Genomic DNA, 17,431 nt, shown 5'->3' on the forward strand with positions numbered 1-17,431 from the left:
ATATGGAGTAGCGATATATGTTGGATTCAGCCATAGTAATAGGCCTACAGATTGTTTTGAAAATAGAAAGGCTAAAACGCTTCATTGGTCTCTCCAAAATCAGAGCCAGCGTTGCTAATAAGCATTTTGTCATCGAGTCACATCATCTCAATGGGCTTTTCCAAACCTTTTCATCATTTAGTGTCTGTGTTCATCACATGCAATGTAAATAAATATAATGCTATTATGTTAGCTGATGCTATTAAATAATGTTATGGGACAGGTTGGCTATCAAGCAAGAATACCATTATCAAACAGGATTCTAACGGTAGGATGTTTCTGTAATGCTTTTCTGTCATCAAGCAAAGGTGCAAATAAATCTTTGTTTTAATGCAGTGGTTTGTTTAGCATCACTCCCACAACACACTTAGTGTGTATAAATATAATATAATAATACATAATATGTATAAAATGCATTTATACTGTTTGTAATGTAATGTACCACAGATGGTTATATTATTTATGAAATGATCATTGGACAGTGATTGTGATATATGATCGTAAACACACTTTGACTCAGTACCACACTTTGACTAGTATCTCTTTATATCTCTTAGAGTTTCAGTAAATATCTGTACAAAAGCACAAAGAAGATTTGATCATCTTGGCAGATTTGATTTTCTTTGACTTGCATGCAAGTCTTGCATACAGGCAAAAGCTAAGAAAATAGAAAAATGTCCCTAACTGAAAAACTTTCTTGGCTCATGGTTAGTAAAGTCCCCTCTGAAAATATTAGAATGGCAAGGCCAATTCTTTTGTTTTGCAACAAAAGAAACCTCTTAAACCTTCCACTTTTTTCCCTGATGAAGTCCTTTGTTGTGTTGGCAGTGTGATTTGGGTCATTGTCTTGCTGCATGATGAAGTTCTTCCCAATTAGATTGGATGCATTTGCCTGTAAATTGGCAGACAGAATGATTCTGTAGACTTTTGAATTTATTCTGCTGCTACCATCATGAGTTCCTTCATCAAAAGATTTGTGAGCTCATTCCAGAAGCCTACGCCATGACACTACCTCCACTGTGCTTGACCAATGAGCTTGTATGTTTTGGAACATGAGCAGATCCTTTCTTTGTCCATACTGTGTACTTTACATCACTTCTTTCACGTCAGATCTTGGTTCCAGAACTTTTGTAGCTCATCTCTGTATTTATTTGTGGATTCCAGTCTGACTGACCTTCCTGCTTAATGCTGATGAATGGTTTTCATCTTGAGTTATGGCCTCTATATTTCAGGATTGGGATAGTTTCACCCCTGCCCTGTGGAGGTTGTTGGTTATGTCACTCACTTGTTTTGGGGGTTATTTTCTTCACAGCTCTCACAATGTTTCTGCCATCAACTGCTCTTTCTTTTCTTTGGCAAACATGTTGAATGTCTGGTTGTTAGTACGCCAGTGGTTTCTTTCTGTTTTTTAGGACGTTCCAAATTGTTGTATTAGCTATGCCAAATGCTTGTGTAATGGTACTGATGTCTTAAAAATATACAGTACTTACAGAGGGGACTGTAAGAATACAGTGCATCATGTTTTTCTTGAAAGACAACTTTTTAATCTAATACAAATTAGCATTTTAACACTAAAAATATAAACAGTGTGAAATATAAAGATATTTTTATCGTCAAAACTTTGTTCATAATTATGAGCCTGTTTTGCTCAGACAGCCATGAAATTGCACATGCAGGACCAGGAGGAGAGCAGGTATGCAGTAGTGATCATATAAATGTAGATTATCTATGATTCATAGAAACGGTGCTGCTACAACTACCCAAAGAGTACAGCAATCACCACCCTCTTTTATTTATTCTAATGTGGAAATTTCTTTATTACTTTTTTCTCCAATCTCCTGATCTGTTTCTTTTAACAAATTATATTATTATATTATCTGTTCAAGTGTACAGTAGCTTGTTCCTATAAGGCACTTGTTTTTAAACTTGCTTTTATCAGTAATATTGCTTCTACATTTGAGTGACTAGTTATTCTTGAATGTATTGGTTTACAAAAAACAGAGTTCCAGTTTTTTTTTTTTATTGTGTTTTCTAGGAAGTAATAGTTTGCAGAAAGGTATATGAGTAGCAAGATTCCTACTGCAATAAATGGAAAAAAAATTATAATAAGATTCTCAGAGGCTTGAAACATGAGACAGCCATTTCTGGCTATACAAGATGGTGGATTAGCGTCATACAGGTCATATAGGTAGCTCATTAGGCAACATAGATTGCTTTATGGTAGAATGGGTAATCTTGACTTTGGCATATCATCATTTAAAGAAGCATTGTTAGAAGTGTTATGCTTTAATTGCATTAAAAGGACATATTGAGCTACTTGCTTATGTATCACCAACATGACTAACTCATTCAGACCAGCCTGCCTTTCATGCAGGTATTGTCAGATTCATAAAAATGCTGTGAATGTGTTTGTATGGATTATTCTGAGTGCCATGGTTATACAGGCCAGATGGAGAAAGTTGAAAGATCAGGTTCAAACAACTTGTGTTCAGAAAGTTTATCTAGTGTTAGCAGCAACGATGGTGGAATGGTGTATAGAAGAGGAAGATCAGACAGTGTTTTGGAAACTGCCATACTGTGATTGAAATAATGTCTAAACCCCATTAGGTGGTTTTCCCACCATCTAATTTATATTCACAGCTAATTTGACACCATAGACAGCCCTTGCTCCCAGAGGCCCTCTATATGTTTGGACTACATTTGGCTTTTCTCTGTTTCCAGTACCAGAGCTTTCTAAGTTTTCATTATATATAAATAATTATTATAATAATACATTTTCTCTTTCCTGTTGATTTTCCCATTCGTGTCTAGTGACAGGACCAGGATGATAAGGTTTTGAAGGTAAAAGGCAAGAATGATTAGGGCCATGCTCAACTGACATTAAGGGCTCAGTGTAATGAGCAGGAAAGCACTGTCTAAAATGTCACTCCAAAATCCCTTACTGATGTTTAGTTTGGTTGAGATCTGGTGACTATGCAGGCCATAGCATATGATTTACAATATTTTCTACTCATCAAACCATTTAGTGAGCCCTTGTGCCCTGTGGATGGGGGCACTGTCATCCTGGAAGTAACCTCTCCCATCAGGATAGAAATGAAGATGAAAAAGATGATCAGTCAGAATAACTTTGTCTTTATCTGTACTGAGCCTTTTCTCTAAGGGGACAAGTGACCTACAAATATGCTAGCAAAATGATCCCTACAACATAACAGAGCCGCCAGTCCTGCTCACTCAAGCATTAAGGCACCATTCTCTTAGTGTATGCCACACATGCCCTTGCCCACTTGGCAAGAATATGGTGAAGGTGACTCAGATGACCATATCACCTTTTCTCATGTCTCTATCGAATAGAGGAATATACATTGATTGGGACGCCAATCCATCACAGGGCACTATGTACACACACATTCACATGCTCATTCAATTCTATGGGCAATTTAGCATGGTCAATTTACCTACCAGTATATGTTTTGGGAAAAAGGCAGAGAACTCAGAAGAAACAATCAGGCACATGCAAGACACAGATAGTGAACCAAGCTCAGGAGCCAACCAGGGACCTTGGAGCTGTGTGGCAACAACACTAACCACTGCACCACCATGCTGTCTTAAAAAAACAGGTTCTCTACTTTTGCCCCCACTAACGTCTTTTTATTTTTTGTAGAATCGTTCTTCTTTTTGGACCTTTTTAATTCATATTCTACAGCCTTATCAAAAACATCAAATACATGCTTGTCAGGTGTGAATTTTTTGATTCTCCTAATAAATAACTATAAATATAAAGTACTTCTTCATCCAACCATTCAAGATGTTCCTCTTGCAAATTAATTAATAAAACCACTAGAATTACAGGCCTAAATGATCCATTTTTATCAGCCATCTTAATTTACATCACCACAGGTGTTGTTTATTACTTCTCCTGCAGGAGGAGACTGACTGATTGTTTTGCTGAACATAGTCATACCATAAGAATTAAGGATTTCACAGTTTCAGTGGAGAGATATTTCAACAGCAATGGACAAAAAGCATTAATAACATCTCTGTTTGCATTGGTAGTTTGTTGGTTCACTACAATGAAGTGAAGAAAAAGTGGAAAGAAAAAAGTGATCATCGCTTGTCAGGCATTACAGTAAATGTTTTGACAAAAACTGTTACATCATCAACGTTTTTAATATCTGCTGGTTTCACCTCCTAGAGCTTCAGAAGCACTTTGCTTGCACAGCAGACAGACTTTTGACCCAAATGTCCTATTTCTTGTACTACACTAAACTTATTTACTATTATGACTGAAGTACACTGCAGTTAGTTGCATATACCAATCCAAGCCATAACATTAAAAGCACTGACAGGTGAATTCTCTGGGCAGTTTAAGGCTCTGGGCAATGTTCTGCCGGGAAACCTTGGGTCCTGGCATTCATGTGGATGTTACTTTGACACATACCACCTACCTAAGCTATCAAGCTTTCAGCATAACCATTAAAACAAATTGGAATTTTCTGAAAAAGAAAGAAACCACTGGTGTACTGATAACCAGACACCAAATTGGTTGGCCTAGGAAAACAACAGACCAAAACATTGTGAGAGCTGTGAAGAAAAAATCCATAAACAACAGTCAGTGGCATCGCCAACAACTTCCACAAAGCAGGGGTGAAGGTGTCACGATCCATTGTTTGAAGAAGACTTTGAGAGTAGAAATATAGAAGCCATGCCACAAGATGCAAACTACTCATCAGCAGTAAGAATCAGAAAGCCTGATTGGAATTCACAAAGAAATACAGAGATGAGCCACAAAAGTTCTGGAACCAAGATTAACCTCTACCAAAGTGATGGAAAGGCCAAAGTGTGGAGAAAGAAATGATCTGCTCATGATGCAAACAAGCAAGCTCTTTGGTCAAGCATGGTGGAGGTAGTGTCATGGCTTGGACTTGCATGGCTGCTTCTGGAACAGTTTCACTAATCTTTATTGATGCTTTCACGCATGATGGTAGCAGAAGAGTAAATTCAGAAGTCTACAGAAACATTCTATCTGCTAATTTACAGAGAAATGCATCCAATTTAATTGGGAGGAACTGTAAGAAAATGATTAAATCACACTGCTAACTCAACCAAGGACTTCATCAGGGGGGAAAAAGTGGAAGGTTTTAGACTGACCAAGGTAATCACCAGACCTTAACCCAATTGAACAGCATTTCACCCCATGAAGAGGAGACTGACAGAAGACAAACCAAAATAAAGTGTAATGTGCTGAGCTGTCAGGTGTGCTGAAGAGATAAATTACATTAAATACATACATTTGCAATGAGAGAGAGAGAGAGAGAGAGAGAGAGTGAGTACATGTTCTTTTTTTAGGTGTATGTAGTTTTGTTTAAGCTCCAGTTTCCCAGAGTTGCAAAATTAGGTTAATTTGGGTTTATTACATAGCCTCTGCAATAGTGGTGCAACATTGGTGAGTTTCAGATACAAACTAATAAAAATTACTAATTACTAATTAGGCTTCCTCAAGCCATGATAGAGGCCTTTTTTTTCTAAACCAGACCTATGCTATTTTATCCATCTATTTACCTTATCTAGTTTATTATTCCAAACCATTTTATGCATCCACTTGTCTCACCTCCTAACAGTCTCAGTAGCACTTCTCTTGCACAGCTGATGAAGGACTTTGGTTTGAAATATGATATATAAGGTCTGCTTGCTTGGATGATCATTTTGTAGTGAATTTTGAATGATTAAAGCACATTGGCTTTAAGAAAAACTATCTATCTTGTTTAATATTATTTTAAATTGCTATGCAAATTTATAATTCTTAAAGGTTCTATGTAGAATGCTGAGTGTTCGTTATTAAAGATGGTTTCAAGTAATGCTCCTTTTGAAAGCTAAACACCCTTAATTATCCAAAGAACCCATAATGGACATTCTGTCCCCATAAATGTCTCACTTATTTATAATATCATTTAAATCACACAATATTTTTATTCATGAAAACAAATCATTCTGCACTGCCAGTTTTGGATGAACTTGACTTGCCTACAATACTGCAATATGATGCAAAATAAGAGAAAAGTTCATAAGCAAAGTATGAACTAATATATTAACCCTTCAAGACACCACTGGTGTAATAAGGGGTGCCCACTCAATAATCTTAAAAGTGTGACAGGATTGTATGTTTTGAAACAGCTGGCTAGTATAGTCTCACACCCTCAGTGACCCACCGCTTCGTCCATCATGGAACAGATTGTTAGTCTTTGATAATCTCTTGTATTCATCTGTATATCAGAACCTGAGCAGTGTCAGAGACCCTGGTGAGGGGTGCAAATAATTTGTCCAGGATATCTCTCTTTGTCAGTAGCACTACAGTATTGGCCGTGCCCTTTCAGAGGCCGAACAGAAACATCCATGAAGCAGTACAAGGTATGAACATGATTTCTGTAAGTATTTATATGATTCTCTAACTGATTCCAAAGGACCAATGACACAGAACAGAAAAGTATTTGTAAACACATTTAGACATTTGTCATGATTTGAGCTACAAAACCTGTTTATTATTATTATTATTATTATTATTATTATTATTATTATTATTATTATTATTATTACTACTACTAACTTATTGTTTCAGTACACTATCAAAAAGCATAAAGATATCTGAAAATACGTGAAAAAGAACTGTCCTAAGGCATGTGGATATTTTAAAGGAAGATACTGTGACACCTAGTGGTAAATGAGTGTACTACTGTACATGTATCCGTCAATCCCAGGCTGGTTTGTACATGAATCTACATTACTTTATGTGACAGTTCTGCTTTATGTGGTATTGCTGTGTTATGTATTACGCTTCATACTGTGTCATTTTTGTTATGATTTTGTGGAGAATTAGATTAAAATTTGTATGTGTTAGTTCACTTACTGTATATGCCCATTTACTTATTCCTTTTGTACCGGACTGTCAGTATTTCACTGGAGTGAAAATGAAGTGCTTTGCTGATTATTATATCTGTTAATTCCACACGGTTTTATTTTCTTTTTACTTAATATATGCGAACACCACATGATCATGGTCTCAAACCTCAGGAGAATTTTGACAGACATAGAAAGGGGTATATATTAATACATTTAAATTATTGTATTCTATATTTTATTTGCATTAGTGTGTCCAGGAGGTGGCGGTGAGTCGTTGTTTTTGGGTTTACCTGCTTTTTGGATCAGTCCTGAAAAATTTTCTTCAGTGAGACACAACTAAGAACCAACAGATAGCTACAGACTAACTAACATTGCTAACAGCAGTGTTTAACTTTAAAAGTATGGCCGTTGAAATGTAAACTGCAAAGATTCATATTCGTAGCAAGGAGTGTGCTGCTGTGTTTGGCACATACTTGGGACAGTTTAGTGCATTAGATGAAAGTTGTCGGTGTTTAATTTGCTTGCGTCAGAACTAAGTATTTGAGTTTTGTCTGAATTTAAACACACACGTGTCGGTGCAAAAGTGGTAACATACAGTTATTATATACTAGAGCTCTATTAGAGATGAGAAAGCTGTCTAGGCAGGCGATGAGCATGTATCTGTAATTTCTTTTCACTGATTTATCCTTTCAGGTATTTCTGTGACTTACTGCGAGAGACTTTTGGGTGGATCTTTCCATTTAAAACACTATACCAAACCCATGATTTAAATGCAACAATAGTCATGCCTACCTCACTTTCTCCACATATATTGTAAGAAATTCTTCTACTTCTATTTAGGCTCGGTAATTCTGGTGCAACGTTGGTTTGTTTCAGGTCTAAATGAATAGTTATTAATAACTGCTAATTAGGCTTCCTCAATTAGGCCATGATAGAGCCGAGTCTGCAGGCAGTACACATGTCTACACCAGGCCTAGGCTATTTTCTCTTTTCTTTCAGTCTAAGTCGCTTTTGGGCTTGCGTGCTGTTTCTACAGCAAAATCTTAGAAAATTATAAAAATGTTTATTAAAGTCCTGCTGGACACAACTGAATGTGTTCATTTAACCCTGAGTATTTCTGCTTTGTACTGTAAACTAGAATGATTATTAGCAGCTAATGTTTAGCGGAAATGACCAAAGATCAAATCTCCGTTACTCAAACGCGCTACTAATTTAGCTTGCCATTAAAGTGATATAGGCCTACATTCAGGATCGATTAATTGTTGTTCCGTCGTGTAGTCTCATAAAAAGGCCTGTTATTAGGCTACAGAGCCCAAATAATAATCACTTCATCTGATGATAAGTTATAAACTTGTATGTACTAAATATTATATATAGAAAAATACAAAGATCTAATGCTAAGGTCATAAATTGGCTGTGTGAAAAGATTTCTGGATGTCATCTTGAATTCTTATATTATTCTTTTCATTATTATTAATTCTAATATTATGAACACAATCCTAACCCTGAACAATGAATGTCAATGGCTACGTCAAGGTTGCATTTAATTATGTGTTGCATGCAGTACACTGATTTATAAGTGCAGCTAACAAAGTTGAAAGAATCCAGTGGGATTTTACAAAACAGAGTGATATCAGCAAGAAGTCATCTTTATCCCTCAGTGGTTATATAGGTTTTCAGACTACTCAGTGTTCAGTTTCAGTCTGCAGATAAAGAACTGATAGTGCGAGAAACTACACATTATGAATGCTTATGTTGTCTTCTATGAGGAGGGGAGGGGAGAAATATATCTTGTTGTATAGGTCTGCATTGTGTAAATTGCCAGGTTTTGCACAAGCCCAGTGTTATTGAGCAGTCACTGACTGATTCGTTTGGACAAATAGTAAAGTCGAGTTGCTTGCTCTGTTAATTGAAGAGAACAGTGTTTAACAATGGCCCATTAATACAAACGAGGGTTTGTGGTTCTGAGAAAGAGAAAGGAAAGAAGCACGAGAATAATCCCTAATTAGGAGCTGGAAGTGTAGGACGCGGTGCTTTCGGAGCGGGTGTGTGAAACACGTCGGCCAGCAGCCAGGCGACAGGCGCCAGAGCAAACATACAGCACAAAGGCTTGTCTGCAGCCTAGAGGCCATCCTCATTCATCCTACTATCCTCACTGACTTCATTCTCTCCTGGGGGGGCCAAAATACAACAGGCGTTATTATTGTTGTTGTTGTGATTATTGTTATTATTATTGTTGTTGTTATTGTTGTTGTTGTTTAATGATTCTTCTAATATAAATGTGTAATTATAAATAATAAGAATGTGGCCGCCAGAGGGCGCAGTAGGCTGCGGTTTATTATTCATAGATAATTGGGCAACGTGAGATTTGTGTACCTCTACAGCACAGGTTCTACGAGTGACTTCCAATGAATGTGTAAATGTGTTAGAAAATATTCAATTCAAGATGACATCCAGAAATCTTTTCACATAGCCTATTTATAACCTTAGCATTAGACCTTTGTATTTTTCTACCTTAACTCAGAATCAAAAATTATTCTAAGGATTATTAAGGATGCGTGATATTTGCTAACTGCAAGCAGTGTGACTTTTTGTTTTAGTTGGATTGTGTCATTAGTGAACTAAAAAGCCTTACCCAACTAAGACAAAACAACTTGCTCTGCATTTTATTATTACTTTGACCTAGCGTCAAAGAGATCATTATGTAATCTCAGAATTCACTTGTCTAATAGTTGGCCAAGTCGGTAGATTAATTGGTCAAAACGTCCATACATCAAATACATTTGTTTAGGTCACGCATATGTGATAAGGTTTAAAAACTCTATTAAAAAATTGCTCCGCAAACAACAAAATTAATTCAACGCGTTTTTTATTGAAAGTGTGAGAGAATCCAACAACAAAAAATCCGAACAACCAGCAAACGCGACAAGTTCATTTTCCTAAAGCGTATGTGGGCTCTAATCCAGTCCATGAAAATGAATTTAAGTCTCGTGTATTGGAGTGAATCTCCTGAGGCCCTCTCAAAAACCAGCATATTAAATAGTATGCCATCTGTATAGTTATGGTACACCTATGGTGACCTGCTCTTGACATACTATTTAGTATAGCAGTGTGCGGTTTTAGACGGTAGTCCCAAGTGTTCTTCAACTAACTACTGTATTCAAAGACACACGCTTCTGTTAACGTGTCACAGGCAGATTAAACAGCGTTGCATCACAGATAGAAATGATCTGCCTCAATCCAACAAGCGCTATGAAGGAGCTTTCATTTACAGTATTACAGTTCATGTAAAATGAAAGAAAAAAAAAGCACAGAATTAAACTCTAAATAGTATATACACGCAAATGTACAGCTGTAAATAAATTAATACCGATTTGCATATTCTTGGATCCTTATAGTTATTTACAGAATTTGTTTTTAATTACATTAAATAGGTCACGCACAACTGTCCGCCAGATTATCACAAACAGTCCACTGACTCATTGCAATCCCTTTTTAAAATACACTTATTATTTGGATGTAGCTTGATTGATTTACAGTTTGAGTTTACAGTTTGTAAGTGTCGTTTGATCCATATCCACCGTTCTGCAGTGACATTTTCTAACAACATTCTGCAAAACTGGCCTTTCCAATTTATTTTCATTCCTGGATTGGTGTAACTTTTTTCATCACGTTTTCTATGAAGTCCGTTAGGTTATAAGTGATAGTAGATTGTCTTCGCAGCATTTTTAAAGATCTGTTCAAGTTTCCAACACGAGAGCACCAATTCTTATTCAACGAATTATTTTGCTAATTATTTTCTCCTTCTTGTTTGCTATTGCCACTGCGATCATCCATGGGTTAAAAAAAAAAGTATACGAACATCCTTCGGATAGACACTTGATAATAACATCCTCTGCCAGTTCAAGTCATGCCCTGGATAGGTTTGTTGATCCTGGCTCATTTGGGAGAGTTTCTGGGTGATGATGCCTCCCTTTGGCTTTCCAGGCCGCTCACTAGCCTCTGGATGTTCTGCAGTTCATTGATGGACTCCTTCAGTGTGGCTTTTGGGGAGCCATTTCTCTGAGAGGACGCGGCTTTATGGTTGTGTTGATCGGGCACAGGACTGGCCTCCCTGCTGCCTGATTTCGAGGACTCCGATGAAGGATTCAGGCCGCCTGGCAATCCGGTGGTGAGCAGGTTTGTGCTTTGAGGAATAGCCACTGGAAGCTGATAGGGGCTGAAGCGTAGCCGCGGCCGTGAGCTGTTCAGGAACGGGTTCCGGGAGAGAGAAGAGGAAGAGCTGCTGGTGGGGAGCGCAGAAGCCGCGGCAGCTGCTGCAGCCATGTACGTGTACGGGTAGGGGAACAGACCACCGAATGGAGGCATGGGGATACCCTGGATTTAAAAAAAAAAACAAAAAAACAAAAACAAAAAAAAAAACAATAATAATACATTTTAAAAATCGTAAGCAACAATTACGCAACTGAGAGACATGCCTAGACTGACTCAGAATCAGGGTTGAGTGATGAGTTTTCTGGCTTCAAGCCTATATTTAAATGATATAGTGCTGATAAAATCTTAGTAAAATATGTAGGCCTTGATGAATCACTTTTAAACAAATAATATCACGGACGTTTGTTTATCTTTGATAAAGCTTTTTTTGAGTAACATTTATTCGTTTGATTGACAGCATGGCCAGAGGATCGAAACAGATTGTTCACAGCTCACAAGATTATGGACAAAATAGTATAAATGTGTTACTCGTTCTTTCACTTGTCGCCAGTTTCCTAACAAACATGGTGCACGTTAGTCCACCGATGCTGTTACACTGAATAGTGGTAGAAAGTCTTACCTGAGAGGCTAGCATGTGCTGAGACAGGTGAAAGGGAAATGGATTAGGGCTACTTCCGGCTCCCTGTGCCGAAAGGCTGCCATTGTCCAAACCGCTTGTTCCTGATACTGAAGCCAGTAGATGTCCCATACCCATAGCAGAAAATGCTCCAGGGCCCATCGCGAACTGTCCTGGGTGAAAGAGCAGAGGCTGTCCGGTGTTCAGAGGGTTAAAGAACTGTTGACTGTGCAGGCCAGAGAGAGCTAGACTCTGCAGATGTCCTGCTCCGAAATGTGATGGACTCTCTGTCTGGACCATAAGGGGCGAGAAACTCTCTTTACTTCCGCTAAGACCCCCATTGTCCACGTCCTTCTTAGACGACTCTGTAGTGTCTTTCCTGTGCTTGTTCTCCAGTTTGTCTTTATCGAGGTTGCCTAGGCTAAATACGGACTCGTTTTGCTTTCTTGAATCCAAATAGTCCTCCTTCTTCTCCGTGTTTGGTCTCTCTCTCGACTGCTCCTCACTTCTGGGGCTGAATGGAGATGGTGGTTTAGGACTGCTCGATTCTCCACAGAGGTCTTCTTGATGCTCAGCTTCATGCTCACTGTCGGTGCAAGCTTTATCCTCTACGAGGGGAAAAAAGTGTCATTACAGAAGAGCAGTGGTTTTATTGCTCAGTAATAATTTCAGTTCTGTCCAACAACAGCGGTAAATAAACCAAGATATGTTTCATGTCTGGTTTAGTAGTGTAGAAAATAAGTAGTGTAGAATAACCTGTTTATTTAGCGTGCTAGCATGAACTCGGCGCAATTTAAATCTATATCCTGTACATTCCACTCATAACCTATACATTTTAGCATAACGCTGCAGTTTAATCTAATGACCGGGTCTCCGGGCTGTATATATAGACTATATGAAACTATATTATCACCAAAAAAAATTTTTTAAAAAATACAGAGACCACTGTAAAAAACAAGAAATAATTTTTCAGCGAAAACAATTGTAATTTTCCAGCAGCTCACAGGTTGGCTAATGACTTATTCACCTTTTTTCTGTGTACATAGTAATGTGTTAAAATAAGTCTTTAATTAAGATTAAATGTTGATTTCAAATCTACCAACTAAATGTACTCGATGAGGACATTCTAATTGAATTCACTTAGTCGTAACCTAATGCCTATGGAGCCTAAATCCGCTTGCAGAGACAGTTATTCTTCACTGCAGGTGTTCTCAGCCGCAGAAACACAGCCTTAGTCGTCTGATAAATTCCAGTAGAAATGTTTCCCCTCTTAGTCTGACTACACAAAGTCCAGTAAGTCAAACTGAGACTCTACCTCTATTGGCTCTGGTGAACGTGAGAGGACTGGATGCAGGTCCGAGAGGGGAATGAACTGAGTCCTTGGCTGCGGCCTGTTCGCCTGAGGACGCGTCTGAGTCTGCCCCTTCCCGATCCACTTTACACTGTCCAACCTCATACATGTGTAACGAGGGCAGAGTTAACTGCTTCCTAGGGCCAAAAAATATCGGAAGAGAAGAAAAGGGAAATTAAAATCCAGCCAAAATAGACATTTCTTACTGAAAAAAAGTGGACGACTTAAACAGAAAGCTAAAATACAAGTAGGCAGTATTATATATTACTAAGTGTAGTTTTACAAGAGATTTGCACATACCTTTTCTCCCTCCTTCCATTTCCCGTGTCTCTGAAGCCTTTTGCAAAGGGATTATTATCAATCTTCAGCTGTGTAATCTGAGAAAAATAAATAAATAAATAAATAATAAAAAATGAATAATAATAATAATAATAATTAGAATTATTGGTATTATTTAAATTTATAATTATTATTATATAAATTTTTTTGTTGTTGTTATATACACGATGCAAAACCGCAGTGGAAATACATGCCTTTCTTTGCGACTACCCTTGCTAAAATAATTTAAAAAATATATATACATAGGCCTAAATTTAGAACATTAACAAATATTTATAGAAGGCTTAGTTATATGGAAAAGCCCCATGAGAACATTTCATGTGTAAATATTCATTCGTCTCTAGCTACACAGTACACAGGACTGGCCTACTGTAAGCTACCATCAACAGGAAAGGGGAAATAACGATGCTATAAATAATTAATGCGTTTGTATAACAAAAATGTAAAAATAAATAAATAATGACTATATTTCTTTGTCAAGCGATAAGGGTATGAATTAGGTAGGATTTTACAGAAGTAAAAGCATGGTGCATTTGCGTTGGTGTTTCCTGAAGGATTAGAGACTGACCCACTCTGATTGCACAAATTTCAAGTGTTCAGCTCCCAGACTCACTGGCGAGCTTAAGTGCCCGCTAATCGATTGGGACTCTATGCCATAAACTTTACGGTGGCCAACAAGCCCAACAACCAACCCCCGCCCCCACCCCCCCCACCCCCCCCCACCACAGGGCAATTAATATCTGTTCTGAGGTCGCACTAACCCGTAGAAAATGGCTGTGTACAGGTTAACCGTCCACTATAGCAAATATGAACATCTTAAATTCGTGCTTTTATTGGAGAAAAAACATTATGAAAGCATATGCGGAATCAGTGCACTGCGAAGAACTATAGACTATAGGTGGCTAGCTGTGGCTTGCCTGGTATAATCCTGTTTCAGTCAGTTGTATCAACATTTAACATATTTGAAGAGACACAAGAGCAGCTATTTGCCTAGTAAAAGCAAACGTTGACTGAAACGACTGCTCCTGAACGTGACACATATTTTAACTATGCCTTACGTTACATATATTGTCATTTAAAAATAATAGGTTATATTTAATGTTCTTGGGCTACATACCTTGTCGTTTTGATAGGCAGTGACAGCAATGAATTCCGTCTCGGGAAACACATATGTCCTGAAAGTGCTGTAGGGAAGCTTCAGAATATCGTTGGCCCTCACAATATGGAACCTAGGCTGGTATTTATGCATTGAATTCAGTATAGTCTGAGAACAAGACAGAAATGGAGTGGTAAGATAAAATTGTAAATCTCACAATGGGCCAGTGTTGAATAAACCAATTAACCGTTGCATAAAATCTCAGAAAGCTGTCAATAATTGTATCAGTTTTAACTGGTTTCAAATTTAACCTATTTGAAAATGTTTCAGTCTATGGCTCTATCAGTGAGTCTATTCAAGCCTAAATAAAGGCAAAAACATGGCATATAAAAGCATGTAAAAGTAGTTTAACCGCAAAAAGAAAAAAAATATATAAGGAAAAAACACAAGATTTCCTATTTGACTTTACAGGAATCAAATGGTTGTGCCATGCATGTAAAGGTTAGGCCGCAGGTTAGGTTCGACTAAGGTAGAGAATATTACTGTCAACCTTTGCATAAGCCACCTTTTTTAAATTAAATTTTTCAACACTACTTCTGGAGCCCTGGGCCTTCATAAGTACGGCCAAGAAAAACACAGCCTTAACCTGTCCCATTTTCTTTGTCTGATTTGTCACTCTCCATATTTTGAATTACCATGGGGAAAAAACTCAGCATGATAAAGCATTCAGACTGCTTTACAGCATCATTATTCACAACACGAAAGTAAATTATAATTTATGTGAGTGTAGCATGTAAAGGGAACCAAGTTGTTACAATAAGGCTATTTGGGACATTATCCTAAATGCAAGATTGTGAGCACACCTATGTTACATTAGGGTACTCGCAGAAGAAAACGGAAATATTGCTGAAATATATGGCCAAAAGCGTCATATATTTGTAAAACGTCTGTCAATCTCCTAAACCGCTTTTGGCCAACAAACAGGCCTAATCAACCATCTGCTTGGAATAGAATTGTACCATGCAATAGAAGGTAACTTACAAATCCATGCTTGTCTGAAATGTTGTTTGTCAGTTTGAGCTTATGGAAAGCGACAGGTTTTGCCATCCACTGCTCTCCTGTAGCTGGACTATCCGGGTGGATGTACATGCGCTTGGGCATCTCCGGGTCGGCCTTCCCCGCCACCATCCAGCGCGAGTTATGGAACTTATAGCGGCAGTCATCAGCGGCCACAATATCCATCAACAAAATATATTTGGCTTTTTTGTCAAGTCCGTTTATTCGGACTTTAAAGGGAGGAAACATTCTCCTGAAAAAAGTAAACCCGATTGCTTATTAAGAATTTTAATCTATATACATATTTTGATTCACATAAGTCCCTCCATACATTTATACATTTAATGAGTAAAGAAAATCAAATAATCAGTCAAATATATGGCAGTTTATATTATCAAAAGGGCGCTGAGCTACATGTAATACATGCATGCATATATATATATATATATATATATATATATATATATATATATATATATATATATATATATATATATGTGTGTGTGTGTGTGTATTATATATATATATATACACACACATACACACACACACACACACACAATATATATATATATTAATTATATGTATATTTATAAATATGCCTATATATTGTTTGTTTTTGTTTTAACATTTTCTCCCAAAACAGGTTTTGCATTTTAAATCTAAATTTTCCGTTACAGAGCTAATGTTTAAATTTTTTTACGTTATTTGTACAAGTAATTTCTGTTAATAAAAATGGGTTATAAAAATGAGACAAGTAGCCTATATTTAACTGTCTGACAACACGTACATATACAGACAACAAAATGTCGGTCACTAAACCTTCCAGAATCCGTATTTATATACATACTGGAAAAGACTATTTAAATTCGACATTGTGTGTCTAGGTCTATATTTAGACACAAAGACAAAAACATTAATGTGTGCAGTTACATTATTTTTTTAATATATTTTCTGAACGCCTAATCAAATCAGTTTTATGGATAATATTTATACATTTAAAATTGGTAAATGAGGACGCACAAACACAAACCAGGTCTGGTCGCTTAGGCAAACGACAAGAAAATCGTAATACATGCAATACGGTTAAAGAAGATGTTGAACATTTAGGATAACAAATTTAACTGCAAAGTGGGTTATTACCTGCCAGATTTAGTAATAACCATCTCTGTTCCTAATTTGTGGAATTGGTCCCATAGATCCTTGGCTTCCAGTGTGACTTTTGGATCATCTTCCACCTCTTCCTCCGGTTCTAGACTTTTGAGGCTGCGCAGATGAGCGGCCTGATGGTGGTGACTGAGCGCCGGATGGAGCGCAGCCTCGGCGGCTCCGGCCAGACTGTGCTCCGTCAGCGGCTTAGTGAGAGCGGCGGGCGGCAGCGCTAGAGCCGGGAAGAAGGAGGGCTGAGCGGCCGCCAGGAACGCTGACATGGGGAAGTCGGTGGGCCGGTGAGCGTGGAAAGGGTGGTAAGCCATGGCACTGCCTGAAAAAACTGGATCTCTCATCGGTGCATCCAAAATCGCTGAAAAATGTGATATTTAAGTGATGTTTTTCCTTTCAAATCGGCGCTTATCCAGCAGGAAAATGCCGTCGTAACAGTCTAAAGAGAGAAAGGCGTTGAGGTAATCTTCGACTACAGTGCAAAGTTTCTGTATTGTCGCTCAAAAGCGAGCGGAGGCAGAGAAGCTATAGGGAACAAGCACTTCAGTTTCCCTCTAGCTGCTGATTTCACCAAGTCTCGTATTATTACCGGTCAAAGTGAGCGCAACGACACTTTGAAAGAAGATATTTGTTTTCTGCGCGCGCCGTTCTCATAAAAATAAGC

General features: G+C 37.7%; 1 protein-coding gene across 1 annotated transcript; it reads right to left on the minus strand.

The window, feature by feature from the left end:
- Nucleotides 1-10,738: 10,738 nt before the first annotated feature.
- Nucleotides 10,739-17,406, minus strand: tbx2b (T-box transcription factor 2b). The gene is made up of 7 exons (XM_053646450.1): nucleotides 16,750-17,406; nucleotides 15,592-15,859; nucleotides 14,572-14,718; nucleotides 13,416-13,492; nucleotides 13,080-13,252; nucleotides 11,768-12,372; nucleotides 10,739-11,310 (listed from the first exon to the last, which is right to left on the minus strand). The coding sequence occupies exons 1-7, from the start codon at nucleotides 17,109-17,111 to the stop codon at nucleotides 10,873-10,875; spliced, it is 2,070 nt and encodes a 689-aa protein (XP_053502425.1). The 5' UTR covers nucleotides 17,112-17,406; the 3' UTR covers nucleotides 10,739-10,872.
- Nucleotides 17,407-17,431: the final 25 nt, after the last annotated feature.

Source organism: Ictalurus furcatus, chromosome 17 (genome assembly GCF_023375685.1).
Source record: "Ictalurus furcatus strain D&B chromosome 17, Billie_1.0, whole genome shotgun sequence".
Taxonomy (NCBI): Eukaryota; Metazoa; Chordata; class Actinopteri; order Siluriformes; family Ictaluridae; genus Ictalurus; species Ictalurus furcatus.